This window comes from Cryptomeria japonica, chromosome 2 (genome assembly GCF_030272615.1).
Source record: "Cryptomeria japonica chromosome 2, Sugi_1.0, whole genome shotgun sequence".
In the NCBI taxonomy this organism is placed as follows: Eukaryota; Viridiplantae; Streptophyta; class Pinopsida; order Cupressales; family Cupressaceae; genus Cryptomeria; species Cryptomeria japonica.
The window spans coordinates 84,468,361-84,485,813 of NC_081406.1; the positions used below are offsets into that span (position 1 = coordinate 84,468,361).

At 34.8% G+C, this 17,453-nt stretch overlaps 1 protein-coding gene across 2 annotated transcripts; it reads right to left on the reverse strand.

Annotated features, from left to right (window-relative positions):
• Positions 1-4,994: 4,994 nt before the first annotated feature.
• Positions 4,995-15,790, reverse strand: LOC131078889 (uncharacterized). 2 transcript variants are annotated; one of them, XM_058016715.2, is made up of 4 exons: positions 15,569-15,790; positions 10,407-10,504; positions 5,745-5,956; positions 4,995-5,440 (listed from the first exon to the last, which is right to left on the reverse strand). In XM_058016715.2, the coding sequence occupies exons 2-4, from the start codon at positions 10,497-10,499 to the stop codon at positions 5,149-5,151; spliced, it is 597 nt and encodes a 198-aa protein (XP_057872698.2). In that variant the 5' UTR covers positions 10,500-10,504; positions 15,569-15,790; the 3' UTR covers positions 4,995-5,148. The 2 variants fall into 2 exon arrangements, with proteins under 2 accessions (XP_057872698.2, XP_059072843.1); XM_059216860.1 differs by having other exon boundaries at positions 15,531-15,587.
• Positions 15,791-17,453: the final 1,663 nt, after the last annotated feature.

Below are 17,453 nucleotides of genomic sequence, written 5' to 3' on the forward strand. Positions count from 1 at the left end.
CTTATTGATCCTTCTTGTATGGTTAATGTCATTACTGAAGAATTTCTTTTTACTTTGCAATTGAATCAAGTTATCTATGACAAAACAGATGTGGTTGTGAAACTATTTGATGCATTTTCTTTTCCTGCAATTGGTTCTATTACATTACCTATTGAAGTTTATAACAAATCCCTTGATGTGAACTTTGCTATTATTCCATCTTCCGAACAATTTCGTGTGAAGCTTGGCTATCCTTGGCTATCTTCCATGAAAGCTATTGCTTCTCCTATTCACAAGTGTTTGAAATTTCCCCATAATGGTGAAGTTGTTACTGTCAATCATAGTCTCTTTAAACCAGCTGAAAGAACTTCTAGCGTTCCTCTTGATTACTTTTGGCCTAAACAATTCCAATCTCTTCCTCCGCGAAGTGATCATCTTTTCAAATCTTATCAAAAGTGGAAAACAGATATGATCCTATCTCTAAGTGAACCTAGAACACCTAAACTTGACATTCCTATCATTCTTGAGAAGGAAGTTCTTCCTTTGAAAGATAAAACTAATGTCTTTCCTCAAGAAGATTCCCAACCCATCCCTATGGATGTGACTATGCCTATGACTAATAAACCTCCTAAGAGTAGACCTATACCTCCTCGTCATGATGGACTTGGTCTCCTTCCTAAACCAAAAATTCCTCCTTTATATGGAGCAGTTGCTCCTCCTTCCTTCTATAGAGAGAAGAGACCTTCCTCTTCTCCTATTATTCAGCCTAAGAGACCACAACCTAAACACCCAAGTGCTAAGGATGAGAACATTCCTCCTCCTCAATCTTCTCCACTTCCTACTAAGACTAGATGAAATCGTTCTGCACGTGAACGCCGACGAAAGCGTCGTCTTAGAGCTCAAACTTTGCAATCCCCAAAAACACCTTCAACAAGCATTATTCCATTTTCTCCTCGGCCGGAAATTGAGCCTAAATCTCCTAAACATAAGATGCATGATGGTCTTGATCCTGTGCGAGTTAAAGATCCTATTTTTATAAATCTTGATGATGATATAGATGAAAATGTTATTCATGATGCAAATGTTACTCCTGTTCATTCTGATAGTGAATATGAACTTGTTGATATTGATAACCATTTATCTAATGAATTTTCTAAAGCGCTTATCCTAGCTCCTAGACAAGAACAATGTGGCTCGGAACATGAACATAGCCCTTGTTTGGATCTTGTGATAGCTCCATCTGCTGTGTTGGATGTTCCTCCTCTAGCGTGTTCCCTGCCTTCCCGAAACATTGATCAGCAAGATCGGGGGGTAGATGACATGCTAGACTAGTTTCATTAGCATAGCAGATTCTCTCCTCCTCTCTTTCGTTACTTCTTCTATATGTTATTCTCATTCTTCTATTTGTTGTCCTTAGTGTTGTCTACTTGAGGACGATGCAAAGCATTGAGATCTCTCAATCTCTCCCATGTTGACTCAAAACACACATGTGTTCCCTTCTTCTAGGTGACCTTCCTTGATGGGGGAATGAAGAACAATTATGCATACATACATATGATATACATGAATTATCATACAACATACTGACCCCGAGGAAAGCGAAGTCACCTTGTGCTTTGTGTTTTGTGTCTATTATCCTTGGGCTTATCTCACACTTGGGGGCTAAATCCTTGCGATAACGTGCTCCTCTCCTTTCTCATTTCTTATATGTATCACTACCTTAAAGCAATCACCCCCGGTGAGGCGTGTGCGATCGCTTTAACGTAGGGGGGTATACATCCCGTCCATATCTTTTCAAGATACTTGAAAATTTCTTGACAAATTTAGCTTTGCCTTGAAAATTTTTGATATCTTTCTTGCATGACTCATAGTGAGGGAACCTTACTACTGACAGTCATGGTTCTCCCTCGTGATCTTCCCTTTTACTTTGTCAATCGAAGTCGTAAGATCCTTAGTCCACTGGGGGCTTGGTGTATCTTGCCTCCTTGACGTGGTGAAAGTCTTTCAATGTTGTTTCCTTGTACTTTACCGGAAGTATGAGCGTACGCTCATACTCTCGCTAAAGTGGGGGCTAAATGTAGCGTCCTAAAATTGCGACACTTGCAATTTCGACTGCATTTCGGTCTTCACGATGGCGACGCAACACGCAACCTGAATGGAGACCCCGAAACCTGATTATGACACTGAAAACTGCATTTTCTTGCACCCTGGCCTGAACCTCCTTTGCACCCTGCTGTCCCGGGAGGTGGGACCATGCCCTGGTCCCCCAAGACCATGGCGCCTAGCGCCCTGGTCCCTGGGTCCTATTTTGGGCCCGGTCTCTTTTGGACTTCGGGTCTTTATGTTTGCAAATTGGAAAATTATCTTTCCTGGTCGGCCTAAGGTCGGGAAAATCAGTCTTTTAACCCTAATTGGCAAGTATATAAACTACATTTTCCTCTCTCATTTGGACGTATACATACATGAGGGAAAAAGCGTAGAAACTATACTCAAGCATTCAAACATTCTTTCAAGCAATTGATCATTCTAAGTCTCCATTCAAGGCTAAGTGTTGCATTCAAGACAAGGATTCAACCATTGAAGAGGAGATCACATACTACATGCTACATACAACATACAACAATACAACAAACAACAACATCTATACCTTCGCACATAAGGATACAAACATCCTTACAACAAGGTATTAGTACTTGTTTTACATTACATACATTGACATTTACAGCAATTTCTCATTTCTTGGTTAATTCCAAAACTGGGGTTTGACCTAAAGGCAAACCCCTAATCCCTAACCCCCCAATCGTCTTCGCTTTTCTGTGTGTAGGTTGCATGTACGCGGCTGAAATTGAAGATCTGGAATCCTTGTGCAGAGACGAACAGATCCCTCTTCGTTTCGCAGATTTTTCGGAGGACCGTGTGCACGCCGGGCGCCATCGTCCTGACAACTTTTGCTCAAATTTGCAGGACAACGCTGTATCGACATTTTACTGCTAATTCCAGGTCCGCAGCTTCATATCATATCCCTATCTCAGTTTATAAGCGAGAATCTTTATCACTTTCTATGCATTCCTAGCTTAATTCTTCTATCAACATTCTTTACAAAAGAGGGTAGCCTTGCTTTCTTAACCCTTGAAACACATTTAGCATCCAATCTTGCATTGTGTGGGATTGGATCTTGTGGGTTTCAACCCCTCTTTTGAATGTAAAGTCTCTCCCCTAAGTGAAAACCATCAACCCTAGTGAATCTCCCTTCTCTCTCCTTGGAGTTGGAAGAGGGGAGAGCAACTAGGGTTCGATCGCGATTTTTCCGCTTTACAATCATATATAATTTTATTTAATATATACATTTTTTACATGCTCAAAGTAACTTTATACTACTTAATTGTTCTCAACACTTCACTGCATTGCTACCATGTTTTTAGCTAAAGGCAGGGACTCATGCTATCTCATAGCTCTTGTTTATATTAGATTTTTTTTTAATTTTAGTTTTACTTGTATATGTTTTTATATATTGACTTGTGGTCTTATTAATTAGATGTTGGTAGTCAATTTGATACATTTTTATGCAATTTTTTGCTGTCTTAATATTTAAAGAGATTCATTTGTACATTTAAAACATGATGAAAATGAGAAATAAGAATGTCTATATTTGGAACACTAAAACAATCACATTTGCATCTATATCTACATATAAGTCATTTCATGTTTGCAATTGTTAACTTTGATCATTAGCTTAAGGTTGTAAAGCTAGTCTATCGAGTGGTTTAACTAAGGAGAACTATAGATTAGTAGATCATAATGACACCTTAGAGAACAATCTCATGTTGCAGGGGTCAACCTTAAGCCACTTAAGATCAATATGTAGAAGATTCCAAGCCTTACAATGAGCACATCAAAAGTATCAAATTTTAGATATTAGCAAATTAGGTTTGTGTTAAATTAACATATCTCTTCATCATCGTTCCAATAAATAAGTGCCCTAATCTTCTTATATTTAATTTTTGAAATAATATTTCAAATTATCAATTCCCAGTTGCTATTAATCAATCTAGATTAATTTATGTTTGATTCATATAAATTTAATTAGCCCGTTTTGAAATTAAAACGTAATTTTTACTTTTATACTTTGTCTATTCATGATTGCAAAATCACAAACACCATAAGAAAATAAGCTAGAATTGCACCCCAAACGACCCATCAAACCTCATCCTTAACAAAAGAAGTATTGACTTACAATGTGCTCCCAAATCAAATTGTAAAAGCAATGTAAGGTTTGACATAAAACCATCAATATTTAAGATAATAAATATTATAATTAAACTTGGCTTTACCACAAATATATCTAAATTTTGCTTGAAAGTGTAAAGACCTATTATGGTTTATGGATCTGACCTATAGTGCTACATGCACCACTAATATAACAAACTAAAAATTTGTTTTGCTTTGGCATTGCCTCAACAAGAGCAACCCTTTCTTAGGGAGATAAAGTCATTGTCTAATCTCCTCATTAAAAAAATACAACAAGATGAACATTTATTGATTTATTCGGTCTTTTAAAGTCTTGTTTTGGATTAAGACAAAAACAGGGTTTGAAGGGCCCCGAAACCCTTTAAAGTCTTGTTACAATTGTATTTAATCTTTGTTTTCAATTTCAAAATTCTCATTTTGAAAGAATGATCTATTATATTATTTATTTTTCATTAATATGTTTATACATTTTTTAAAAAAAATAAAAATTATTGAACTTCCTAGCATGCAAAGCTTTTATGTTAGAAGTTTTTAACCCAAAACCAATTTACATTTCAAATTTTAACAAATTAAAATAATAGTTATATTAATAGGCTTGTACAAATAAATAAAATCTTTATATCCTGGGCTTAGATACAAGCTTGTGTCTCAAGGATATTGGGCAGTGTTTCAGGAGAAAGAAAATGGTAAGAGTGCTCTGAATCTTGCCTTCAATGGTTTCTTGCTTGCAATGTAATCAAACATGATGTAATACAATTCAACACAGGTTTAAAAATAAGGTGCATTGTTCATATATACCAAACCCTATTAAAAAATACTGTAATATCATAATTTGAACTTTCTTGAGAGCTTATATGCATGACTGCTTTATACACAACGTGATAGATCTGCAATGGTCTGAACAAAATATGCAGATAGCTTTCAAACCCCAGGTTGGATTGGATTATAATCTGTTGCCGTTACCTGCCCATACTGACCTTTTATATCTTCTTCATCATCATATTCATAGTCTGACCTTGCATTAAGTGCAAGCATTTGGCATATTAGCCAAAACAAACCTGCATCTAAAGCCAGGAAGGCAGCTCCACCGTATAAGCCAGTCTTTGCAGTTGGGCACAGTGTTGTTAGATCATGGTGTACATTTTGTGATCGATGTAGACTCTCTGTAATTATAGTCCACGTCATAAGGGCTTGCGAAACAAAGGAGACAACCCTGGTAAGCAAATGGAAAAATGTATTAGCCCTAGGCAATCAGATCTAGGTAAGCCACTAACATTTGCAAACTTTTTTACCAGTATCACATACTAGAAAGCTTAAATGACTAAAAATGCAGCTTAATTTTCACTGTGGTTCATGTAACATGAAACTAAAATATGTGCCCTAATCCTTAAATTTCCACTTCTATTCTTGCAACATTTATGTCCTCGATATCCTAATGGAAGAATAAGTGACGGTGCACTGTAGATAGACAGTATTTAAATTGCATGCACCTACCAATATGTTTAGAGAATACTTACGTGGCGATAACGAAAAATACCATCAAATTGGTGGTCTTCAAAGCATGTGCAGGAACTGATTTCCCTTTGTAAGGATAAATTATAGCTACAACCCCAGACACAGATGTTAAGAACGATAATATGATTGACAAGCTGCCCAATAGAATGGTTGGATCAGAAGGGTATTTGCAAATGACAATCCCCTTTCCTGGGATAGGGGTTCCAGAAGCAGGCTGCAGGACACAAATTGAGCGAAAATATTATAGGCAATAGTTTGTAAAAGGAAAGCCAATATTTTCAGATGGAGAAAAGTAAAATTTTTAGTTCTTCTGCATACATTAACAAATTCTCAAACTTATCTGAATACTAAAACAACTTTAAATTTTAAATCGACACTGACCAAGTATGGGGATTTTGCATTTTCTTTATTTTGTTGAGAAAACTTTATAAACAGGAAATCCATTAATTGCTTTTAAAATCAATAATGTCAAAGAAAGACATGATATTTCCACAGTCCATGACAATCAATTGAAATGCTTCTGGTTAAAAACATGTTTCTACGAGAAGGATTTTAATTGACCAATAATGTCTTCATTCTATTTCCTAATTTCTAAAGCAAATTACTGAGTGATAATGCTTTATCTGTAATGTACACAGCAGAAACAACGCCATATACTTCTAGGAATTATCATATTTTTTATTTTTCAAGCATATTACAACGTCTACAGATAGAACATATCTTCAGAGATATCTTATTTTGTGCATAATAACATTTTTGTAAGATATTTATTTCTACTTAAACGAAAAATTCTCACTCCTCAAGCCTAAAAATAATCATTCTTCAAAATCTAGCTCAGGCATGATTTGATATTTTGGTTCCTGTTCATAGTAAATATTGTAAGCACAAGATCAAAAAATACCAAGAATATTCTGGAGAAAAGGAAAATCTATAAGAGACATGACATTTCCACTGTCCATGTGAGCAATGAGATTGCTTAAGGATATAACTTTGTGGATGATAATTCATCATCAAGATGAAAAGAACATGTTACATTGCAAACGATTGCTTCCTAAATAGATGGATGGTAGGAGATGGAATGGAAAGGAAGATGGGGAAAAAAGGGCCAAGAAGAAAGCCATCTATTGTAATGGAAAACCATCTTTAGAGCCTAACACCTTTTAAACCAGATTGAGCTTCAACAATAAAATTGGATTTGAGTCAAAAGGTTAATGCAGTTGACAATAATGATTAGTGATGGAGATGAATAGGTTTGACAAGTTGAAACGAATAAAATTGTATCAAAAATCTATGCTAAGAACAGCATAATGAGTTGTGTGTGTACCTGATTATCATTAGGTCCAAGAATTTTATTCTACCAACCAAAGAATCAAGACGGGAAGCAAGGAAGACACTTATGGTATTGAGATCTTATTTGGAAGGAAATTCAAAAAGTTATAACTTCAATGTTCTTTTTTATAAGAAATGCAGATGACAGGAATACAGAGGAACTAGGAAATGATAACCTAGGGAGATTGAAGACATGCAAGCATATATAAAACATCACATTATTCAAAATGATCCATATACAGTAGCAGAAATATAGCTCTTTTGAATAGGTTAAATGTGACAATGGCAATCGAACGAGATGAAACTGCACAAGAAAACCCAGAGATGGATGAAGAATAGGAGAGGATACCCCACCAATTTGGCAGCTAGGGAAAAGTCGTTCTTCTCAACATTACCTGTTTGAGTTTGACTAGGGAGTAGAATGCATTTTTAGTATAAATTTTATGTTCTACTAACTTTCAATGTTACTGGAATTTAGTTGGGGAATGCAAAAAGATTTGGGGACTGCAAAAAGATATTTAAAGAGAGTCACAGTTTCAAGACTTGAAAGACTGCAAACAGAGGTCAAAAACAAATGAAGGCAAGCATGGAGATGTAAATCTTCAACCGCAGCCCAACATTTTGAAAATGAATTTCTGTAACAAAAAAAGAGAATGGAAGAGAGAAATATTATCGTCCACAAGTAACCAGTTTAGGTCAATGGGACTTGAAAGTACCAATTACAATAGCAAGACAGAGTAAAAAATGAACATGTAAAAAAGATAAGTGCTTCCAAAGAAGGCAAGACTGATGAAAACCATGGATGGAGGCTAAAAGTGGCCCTGGTCTATATTGGAATGCATGTTCAAAAGAACAGATCTTTCACCCACCCTGAAAGGGTTAATATGAGGTATGGTGATGTCTGACTAAGTGGCTTGTTTGGGTCATTGTAGGAGGAATTGATAATCCTCCACAGATTCAGCAAGAAAAGACAAATCTAGGAACAAATCAAAGGAACGTAACAGCAAGAAAAGAAAAATTTAGGAACAAAGCAAGAAAATGTAACATCGTCAAAAAAAGAGTGCATGCAAGCAAATATTGAAACTAGATAAGGGAGCAATCACAATAATTCTCAAAGTTTGTCATCTTTTAAAGACAGAAAGTTGAAAAAATTGGACAATATATTAGATAATTAATAATAAAAAAATCACAATGGACACGAGGTTCAATCCCAAATCAATTTGCATCTAGGAGACAAAACCTAAACTGTAGGAGCTTAATGTGTTATGAAAACAGTAAACTAGATCGAAGGAAATGAATCAAGTGAACATATAATACTGCAAGAAAATGATTTTTTTTATAAAAAATGAACTTAAATTAAAAAAAGGTAGCAATCTCTAAGAAGAAATGTGAAATTTTGACACTTGGATTCTTAAATTTAGATGACGATTGCTTGACAGCTAATTAAGTATTCTTGCCAACAAATGAAACTCACCAATACACAAAATGTCCATTTCCAGAAATTTTCAATTTTCTATTAATTTACATTTTGTAATTCCAGTTACCTTTAGAACTTTTCAGCTTCAAACTTTTCTGGCCAAAATCTGTACCTATGGCAACAATTTTGATGGTAGTAGAGAATAACCTATTCTTCTAACATATTAAGTGAATTCCAATCAATGGTGTCGAGGTCACGCCCCTCCAAAGGTAGTCCTTACCAGTAACTTCTGTTTTAGGTTGTCAGTTTTTCATATTGTTCATTGATGAACACAATGGAATGACTTGGATTTATTTCAAGTGCAAAAGAAATATGAAGCTTTTGAAATTTTAAAGAAGTTTTGCATTGTGACGAAAGCTCAAACTCCAATTGACACTCTTTGAACAAACAATGCCAGAGATTGAAGATTCTGCATTGGTGTTAGGGATTGAATGGGTTTCATCTTCTCATCTCCTAGTTGATAATACATCTACAATCAAAATTACAAAAAATCCATTCTCTCATGATTGAACTAAACATATTGACACAAAAGTTTCATTTGCTTTGACATCATGTAAAAGATGGCAACATACAATTCAAGTATTTGTCCAACTGTAGATCAACCAGCAAATATTCTCACCAAAGTATAATAATTCTAGAGGAATGCTTGGTTTAATAGTAAACCCTTCAGATTGATGGGGGTATGTAGATATTAATCTTTACAGGTTAATTCTATTGATTAACACATTCAGTTTTGGTATAGTTTTACTCTTTTAATTTCTTTTTGTCAAACTTTTCTCACTTCCCCTATAAATAAGAATGTAAATCTTTATTTGAGAATGAAAAAGATATACCATCCTTCCTGCATTTGAATCCTGGCCTAACAGTTATGCTCCTCATTGTGACTTGTTTTTCACTGCTTTCCGAAACTGTCCAAAACAACTGCTTGGATCACCCATACCCAATTAGGAAGTAGTGGGCTCCATTGCTTCTTATTTTCAGTTCTTTCAAAGATGGCAAACAACTTCGTAGAGTAAAATTATTTTGTTTCACTTGTATTAAATAACATTGCTTCTAGTCCTGATTTCTAACAAACATAAGAGCTTTGCAGAGTAGAAGTTGTTCTCTTTCGTGGGATAATCCATCAATAATTCATTTTTTGCTAATTGTTAAGATATCCGAGTAAGAATGTCAGCAAACCAAGATGTATCATTGGTGGTGGGTTGAGAAGATTTTCAATGTACCATTCTTGGGCCACATTTCTGCCTCGAGAGATTTTTGAATTCCTTGTCTACTTTGGCAAGACCTTGACCAATGTATTTTGATTTTTTCAGCAAATTGAAACCAACGATCTAGCGAGTTTTTTGAAACTTCCAAATGAATTTGATACATAGTCAAGGTGTTAGATTTCCAAAGGGCTTACCATGTTTTCATCTTTGTTGGAAATCCAAGGGCTTACCCTATTCCTGTTTTGTACTGGAAATCCAATGGGCTTACCACATTCTCATGTTTTTGTAGTATCTAGAGAAGTTATCATTATTTAACATGAAGGATGACAGTTCTCCTCTCCACTCTCATATTTTTCCACACGACATCCTAGAAATGAAGAAAGATCCAATTCTCTAGATACTATTGGTTTACAATTCAAAGCCTCGACTACACACCATAAGATTCTCAATCTAAATATAAGTTAAAAATGTTCATGAAATTTGGTAATGTTATATAGTTGAACAATATCAATTTTGTCATAGTATTGTGTCAATGGTGAAGCCACTTGGAAATTATTAGAATTACACATCACACCACTTGTCAACTCACATAGTTGCCAACCAAAAAAGGGAGAAATCTTCAGTAGATGCAAAAGTTCTAGATGTCAAACCTTCTTGTTCTCGGCCACAATTCCAAAGCAAAAAGCTAAAATACTGAGTGTTGCAATAGTCATTGAAAGACTCCCGGTCTCACCCATAGCCATTCTGCCTGTACAGATATATATGCATAGTTTAGTGAAAGAAGGTTTTCTATCATACCAACATAGTAAATTAGAGGACAAAAAGCCAAGCAATTAAAGGTAAAGGTAGATCTTAGGGCACCACCAAGTTAAACAACAAATGGTGTACAAGACCCCCTTTTGAAAGCTCGTACAGGGAACTTTGTTTCCATTTATGGTTAACTTATGGTTTCTACATAGTTTAGTTTTTGTACTCCTGTGCTTTAACCTCATGACCAAGCTAAGTAGTTAGCTCAAACTTGCCAAAAGAGACAGCATAAACACTTTTGGCTTTAAAATATAGAAATCAGAGTTCAAATTCCAAAAAGAAAAATGTTTTTAAAGCTACGTAATTTGTCTCTTGAAGACATTCCAATAAAATTCAGACTGTACTACTCTACAAGAAATTCAGAGAATAATTTCCTCATAATATCTTCAAGAGATGAAAATACATTGTAAACAATAAGTGGTGAAAAAAGTTTTGATCTACTTTTTCAGCAAACAGATTCCTCTTATCACTCTTACTAACTTTGTACTACTACATAGTGGAATATATTACCAAAAACTTCTACGAATCTTGGAAATGTTTTCCAGCTGTATTTTAGTCTATATCATGTGTGAAACACCAGAAATTGCTCAAAAGTAACAGAAACTGATACGCAAAAGGTCTTAGAGTGAGTGAGCTTAAGCATACTTATCTCTGAAAAAATTAATAACTACATTTTTCTTTCAAGCTTGCAGCCTTCTGCACATTCTATGGACAAATTGGGTGTAACAATAAACATCAAAAAATAACTCAATTCAGTAACAATCTATTTGTTTTTGTACTTCATATAAATACAAATATTCTTCTGTTATGAATAGCCAATGGTCCAGATTGATTTATATTTTCAAATGAAAACCAATTATTCTGTTTTATGAGGTTCCCTAATAGCCTTGGTTAACACTAACAGTATGAACTAAAAGTTATATAGATTTTAAAGTTTCGTTTATTTTTTATAAAGATTCAAATGCCAAGTATTCCCCTCCAAGATCATAAATACAAAGCAGCTACAGCATGAAAAGATTACTGATACATCGTGAACCAGGTTCAGGTAGATTTCCCCAAACCAATTTTTGGATTCAACCCCTAACTACTATCATTGAAGTATTTCAATTAAGAAGCTGTATAGGTAAACCCATAGTTATAATATGCCTAAGTATTGACTACCAATAATGGTATATCAAGTAGTGACTTTTAGCAAGTAATTGTTCAGTTCCTCAATTCTTATAAGTTATAAAAGATTAAACGCAGTGACCCTCCCTTAAGTTTATTTTCTTTGATTAAAAGGGCAGAAACACACATTTGTATTTCCTTTTTCTTTATTCCAATGGCGACAAACCTGTGGCACTTCAAAAGAAATGGACCACTGCAATTCGTAAAATAGGCATCTGCCCATCTGAAAACTATCCTTCTGCATTAAATTGCAGGAATCAACATATGAACCAATTGCTGGGTGTTAAACAAACATGAGTGATAGATTTATATCAATTCCTAGATAGCAACGGTGGATAGTAACCTTAGACAATGACAAAAAGTAGTCTGTATACTATTCTTCATTGTACACAAATAACTACTGTCTACCATTGCTAGCAGCAAATTCAAAATGCTTAATGCTGTTCAAAAAACATTTTATTTTCTAGCTGAAGACAATTCAACTTTTATCGGATAGATTTACAATGTTGTCTGTGAACAAAGTTCAACAGCTATGTTGGGCAGATTATTGCTGCCAGACCAAACGAGGATTCTAAAGGAAAAAGCAAAGTTTCCATTCTCTAGACACTTTGCACCATCCAGTACTAATCAGCTGCATTAGGAGTTACAGGCAGCCAATTGCTTGTCGGATTTATATAATGTAGTTGTAAAACTGTTGAAAGACATAAAATACAAACTCCCTAGGAGTAGATGTAAGCTGTAGAACTAGAAAATGATGAAGTTGAAAAAGAGCACCAAATAATTAACAGGAAGAAAAGCAAGTACAAGACAAGGACCATTTTCAGCAGCAATTCTATTTAAATCTCCCTAGTCCAGAAGCAATACAATATGGCCAACCTTTGGAAGAACCCACAACAGAGAAACCTCATGCATTTGATAAAGGCAACTATAGCATCCATTCAACTTGCAAATAGAAATAAATTATAATAGTTCTCATGCTAAGGAAAGCAACCTCACAGTAAATAACCCAGTGACAATGGATGCAAGGTTTGACATGCCAGCCAAGATACAGCAACTATAAGATTGCAGATAGAAGAATGAACGAACCAAGGCAGAAGATAGGTGAGCCAACTTGAAAACCACTTTCAGAAATTAACTGAGCCAACAATCAGATCACTCAGATTTAGAACACCATACAACAGAGTACATGAACTGACAACCAGGGCATAGTGTAGCATTAGATAAAGTCAACCACAATACAAGAAAAAAAGAGGCATGAAAAGAAAAGGCAAGAGAGTGATTATGTGGCATTAGATAAAGCCAACCACAATACAAAAAAAGGGGCATAAAAAGCAATGTCAATGTCAAGGGAGAGAAATTTAAATTCCAAAAACTTTAAAAGAAGGTTAATATTCAAATGCCATTTAAAGATAGGACAAGCAGTATGTAAGGAAGTGCAAACATTAATAGATCTATGGTAACCTAAATGTTGTTTTATTACATGCAAGAGCAGTAGAAGAGTGAAACAAACTCTAGAAAATGCCATTATCCTTGACTAAATGGAGTTTCTCCAAGTTGTTATGGTTTAGCATAGACTTTACAAGAGCAATAGAACTCACCATCAGAAGTTACTGAGATGCCTGCTTAGGTTTCTGATTCAGATGAGTTTATAATGTATATACTAATACTGAAATCAATAGACAATCGAAACTTCATGTCATCACTGCAAAGTGCAACTCTTTAAGTTTTGGTCTCAATGCTCATCAGAGAGCAACAGTCAAGAGAAATGCCACACTACAGAAGAGATGTACATTGTAAACATGATTTTGTGTTACCAACAGTGATTAGAAATCTGGCTAGGAGCATGACATTCAGTTAAGGTTGCCTCAGGCGTGCTACTGTTCAAGCAATGTGTCCAATAGCACTAGGGTAAATCTTGAGGATACTTTCAACTTGGATCTTGAATGATATCCGATTTCTTTACAAATTCATTCAGGTTTCCTTAAGAATTCTTTTGTTTGGTTGTGTAGCTGTAAGTTTTGGTTTTGGCTTCCTCCCAAAGAGAAAACTAGTCTAAGAAAATAGGAACTTATAGTTCTGAAAAAAATCAATAGCGAAAAAACATGTATGTTTACATATCAAACTAGGTATCTCTTGAAAACAAAAGAAAACTCAAATAAGCTAATTCCAGTAAATCCTAGTGAAAGAAAATAACTACTTCAAGAAAACACTCAAAGAAGTCATTGATATCAGTAACCAAATGACCCACCTAATCACGATGAGAAGGGGAGCTTGATTTTGGCATGGCAACCCATGTTAAACTCCGTGCATATCAAGTCTTCCAAGGGAAACAATGGACTGGTGAAAAAGTGAATTGTGTTACAGGTTGCTTCATCAGACAGAAAACAATTGTTCTATAGTTAGAATGCAATGCATTCTACTCAAACATTAGGTATATCATGGCAGGAAACCTGAAGCAATTAATGATATGAACATCAAAGCTCCTCTATGACTACAACCAATTTGACAAGTGTTTCATAGCATGCATGCATCAATGTTGTCACCACAAGTTGGACCCTACTTGGTCAATGGTTATGTTCATATGGTGGGTCTTCCCAGTCAATGGCTCCATTCATATTTCAAGTCATAATTCGGCTACTAAACAAACCTGCCCAAATTCTAAGTCAGACGAATGAGTATAACTACAGTACCTATAAATAGTAATGATCCCCATCACCTTACAAACCTGCCCAAATTCTAAATCAGACGAATGAATATAACTACAGTACCTATAAATAGTAATGATCCCCATCACCTTACGGTCCATTTTTAGGGCCTATTCTCTTAATTCTGATTAATTAACCAGCTTCATTTTGAACACTAATCCACAATAAATTATGCTGTGCAATGCCACCATAAGCAAAAACAGCCTTAGAACCCAATATCATTTGACTCTATATTATCCAGGGCACAATAGCGCATATCACTATAGGTATATTATCCAGGGCACAATAACACATATCACTATAGGTATAAATCTTAATTTCCTATACAATTAGACTATGAAATCCATGACTATAGGGCTTGTTGCAGAGACTATGAAATGCATGCCTCTTCAAAGCACTTAGATGTTAGGCTGACAGATGTTGAAGTCGAGCATGCTGATAAGGCATGATTGTAAGCTCCACTCACATACAACAGCTCTATAGCCTAGGACAATTCCCCAAGATGTACGATTCACAATTCTCCAAACCTTTTTCCTTTGACACTAGAAAATCAAATCTCTAACCAAGAGAAGCGCAAAGGCGAGAGGTAAAGAGAAAACCAAGCATGCAAAATGGGTATAACTCCACAAAATTTTCTGGCGACTAAAATTACCAGCCACTGTACAAGGAAGAAAACATTGTTTAAAGAAAAAGAGATGACAAAAACAAGGAAGAAACATGCATGCCTCCAACACAAATTCTTCCCACTTGAAAATCAAACACAAAAACCACACAAATTTGAAAACAAAACATGCATCGTGCATTACACAATTTAAAACACTGAACACACGATCAGATAGCCTAGCAACAATTCTCCCACGAAGCGGCTCTAAAAATTTTGAGCAACAGAGAACTCCATTGTCAAGGCCTCTGCTTAAAATTCCCACACAGCAGCACGATGTTAGGCACTTTGAATTGCAGACAAACTCCAATCCCGCGTAAAACAGCCATGATTTGCCCAGTGTAAATGAACAAAACAATAAAACAGTGCTAATTGTAATGGAGATAAATATCATGAAAACGCCAAATTCAAAGAATGAGTACACACAAACATACCTCAAAATTTATGTCAGAATGAGTACACACAAACATACCTCAAAATTTATGTCAGAGTTTAGCCAGGGGCAATGCTGAAGCCTGATAAAGGGAGTTATGCAGGATTCCCCGTTGATCTTTATATTTTATTTATATATAGTCCAACCCGACCTGATCTCTACAGTTCCGTCATCCCAGTTAAATAAAGATCTTAATTTTAGTCTATTTATGGCATATACTGCTGTTTCCACCTTAATTAACTGATCTCTAACCACTGTTTTATTGCCGTTTCCCGAAAGTGGAGTATTTGTTTTCGTGATTTTGACTTTTTAAATTAGTTCAGTTCACATTCTTACGGCGGTTGGCCCAAGATAAAAAATGCATGTCGAAATATATGGTATTGGAGATTGGATTAACATCTCTAGCTACAACTCTCTTAGGCTTAACTTAGTATTTTTCATGTTTTTCCTTAATTAATATATAAAATTTGAAGAAATAGTATTTTTATCAATTTAAGAGTGGAGTGGAATGATAGAGTGTGTTATTCTGTTCATGGGATAGTGTGATTTGATCTTACGGCTTATCTTAGAGTTGATACTTTTGAAGGGGTTAATCTCTGGGTAACTCGACAACTAATACATGTTAGGTATCTTTGATTGAGATTGGGTTGAGATCAATTTTGTTGGGGCATCTCATGGAAATCCTGGGCTTTTTGATGTTGGATGAGTGTAAAGAGATCATGAAGGTAAAATTTTAGTCTTGGATGTAAGAAAACTTACAGAAGGGACCAACAATGAGGTTGAATTCCAAGCGGTTTGGCCAAGGATTAAACTATGTAAGAATTTGAGATATTAAAGAGTCCACGTAGAAGGGGATTCTTTAATTACTATCAATCCATTCACTAAAGATACAACCCTAATTGGAAACTATAGAATCTCTTGCTGCCTATTTGGGAATATATTGGACTAATTTGATGATTTTTGTATCACAAACATGTATAGAGAAGGCAACTACATGATTGATATCTTGGTCAATTAAGCAATTGACATGACCAATAATAACACATATATGGAGCTAGTTGATACTTGGCACGAGTTTGCCCAAATATGTTGAATGAAATAAATTAAATCGTAGTATTGCTATTGTAGCCATTAAGATTCAAATTTTTGCTAAAATTAAAATAATTCTTAAATTAAAATAAAATTGTTAGGTAAATTAAAATAGAGCTTTGAACATAAGAACTAGCATATATATATATATATATATATATCTGTAATAAAAACATATATAAAATACGTTGAGAGATATCATTATCAAGACACTTATTTTATTTTATAATAAATATTTAGTAATCTATATAATTATAGTTATAACTAAAGTACGGTGTATAATTACAATTGTTATATTTGAAATTTATATATCTACAAGAAAGAATTACAAATAAATATTTAACAATAATAATTAAATTATAATTCTAACAAAATTGTAATTCAAATTGATTTATTAATTTATAAATCTTGATTACGTTTTTGGAATAAATTGTTTCTCATTAAAAATAATTAGTATACATAAACAAATATTTTTGTAATAAAGATGTCTTGAGCCAACTTTCATTGATATGCCCAAGTGTGTCTTATTTTAAAAAAATAATCCCATGGTGTTGTTAGGGGGAATTGTTTAAGTCTAGCACAAATTGTGTTGTTAAAAAAATGGTGTGTCAACCTTGCAAGGCTAAAAGGTTTCTATTGATAAATGAGCACAGGGGGTCGCAAGGGGGCTCCGGGGGTTGTGTGCCCCGATGGGGGTTCAGGGGTAGCACTCTCAAAAGCCACTTTTTATGTATAATTTATCATTGTAAATATTAAGCGTTTATCATTAGGTAATAGATCTAACAGTGGATATTTTGTGTGCTTTGCTTGCCCTAGAAGCAACCTTATTTTATGA

What these genes read in the sequence shown, in the direction of transcription:
- LOC131078889 (XM_058016715.2), bottom strand. Translation starts at nt 10,499, where the DNA reads ATGGCTATGGGTGAGACCGGGAGTCTTTCAATGACTATTGCAACACTC. An exon ending in TTGTGGCCGAGAACAAGAAG is followed by an intron (nt 5,957 to 10,406) that starts GTTTGACATCTA and finishes TGTGTCCTGCAG; the next exon opens with CCTGCTTCTGGAACCCCTAT. An exon ending in GTATTTTTCGTTATCGCCAC is followed by an intron (nt 5,441 to 5,744) that starts GTAAGTATTCTC and finishes TTTGCTTACCAG; the next exon opens with GGTTGTCTCCTTTGTTTCGC.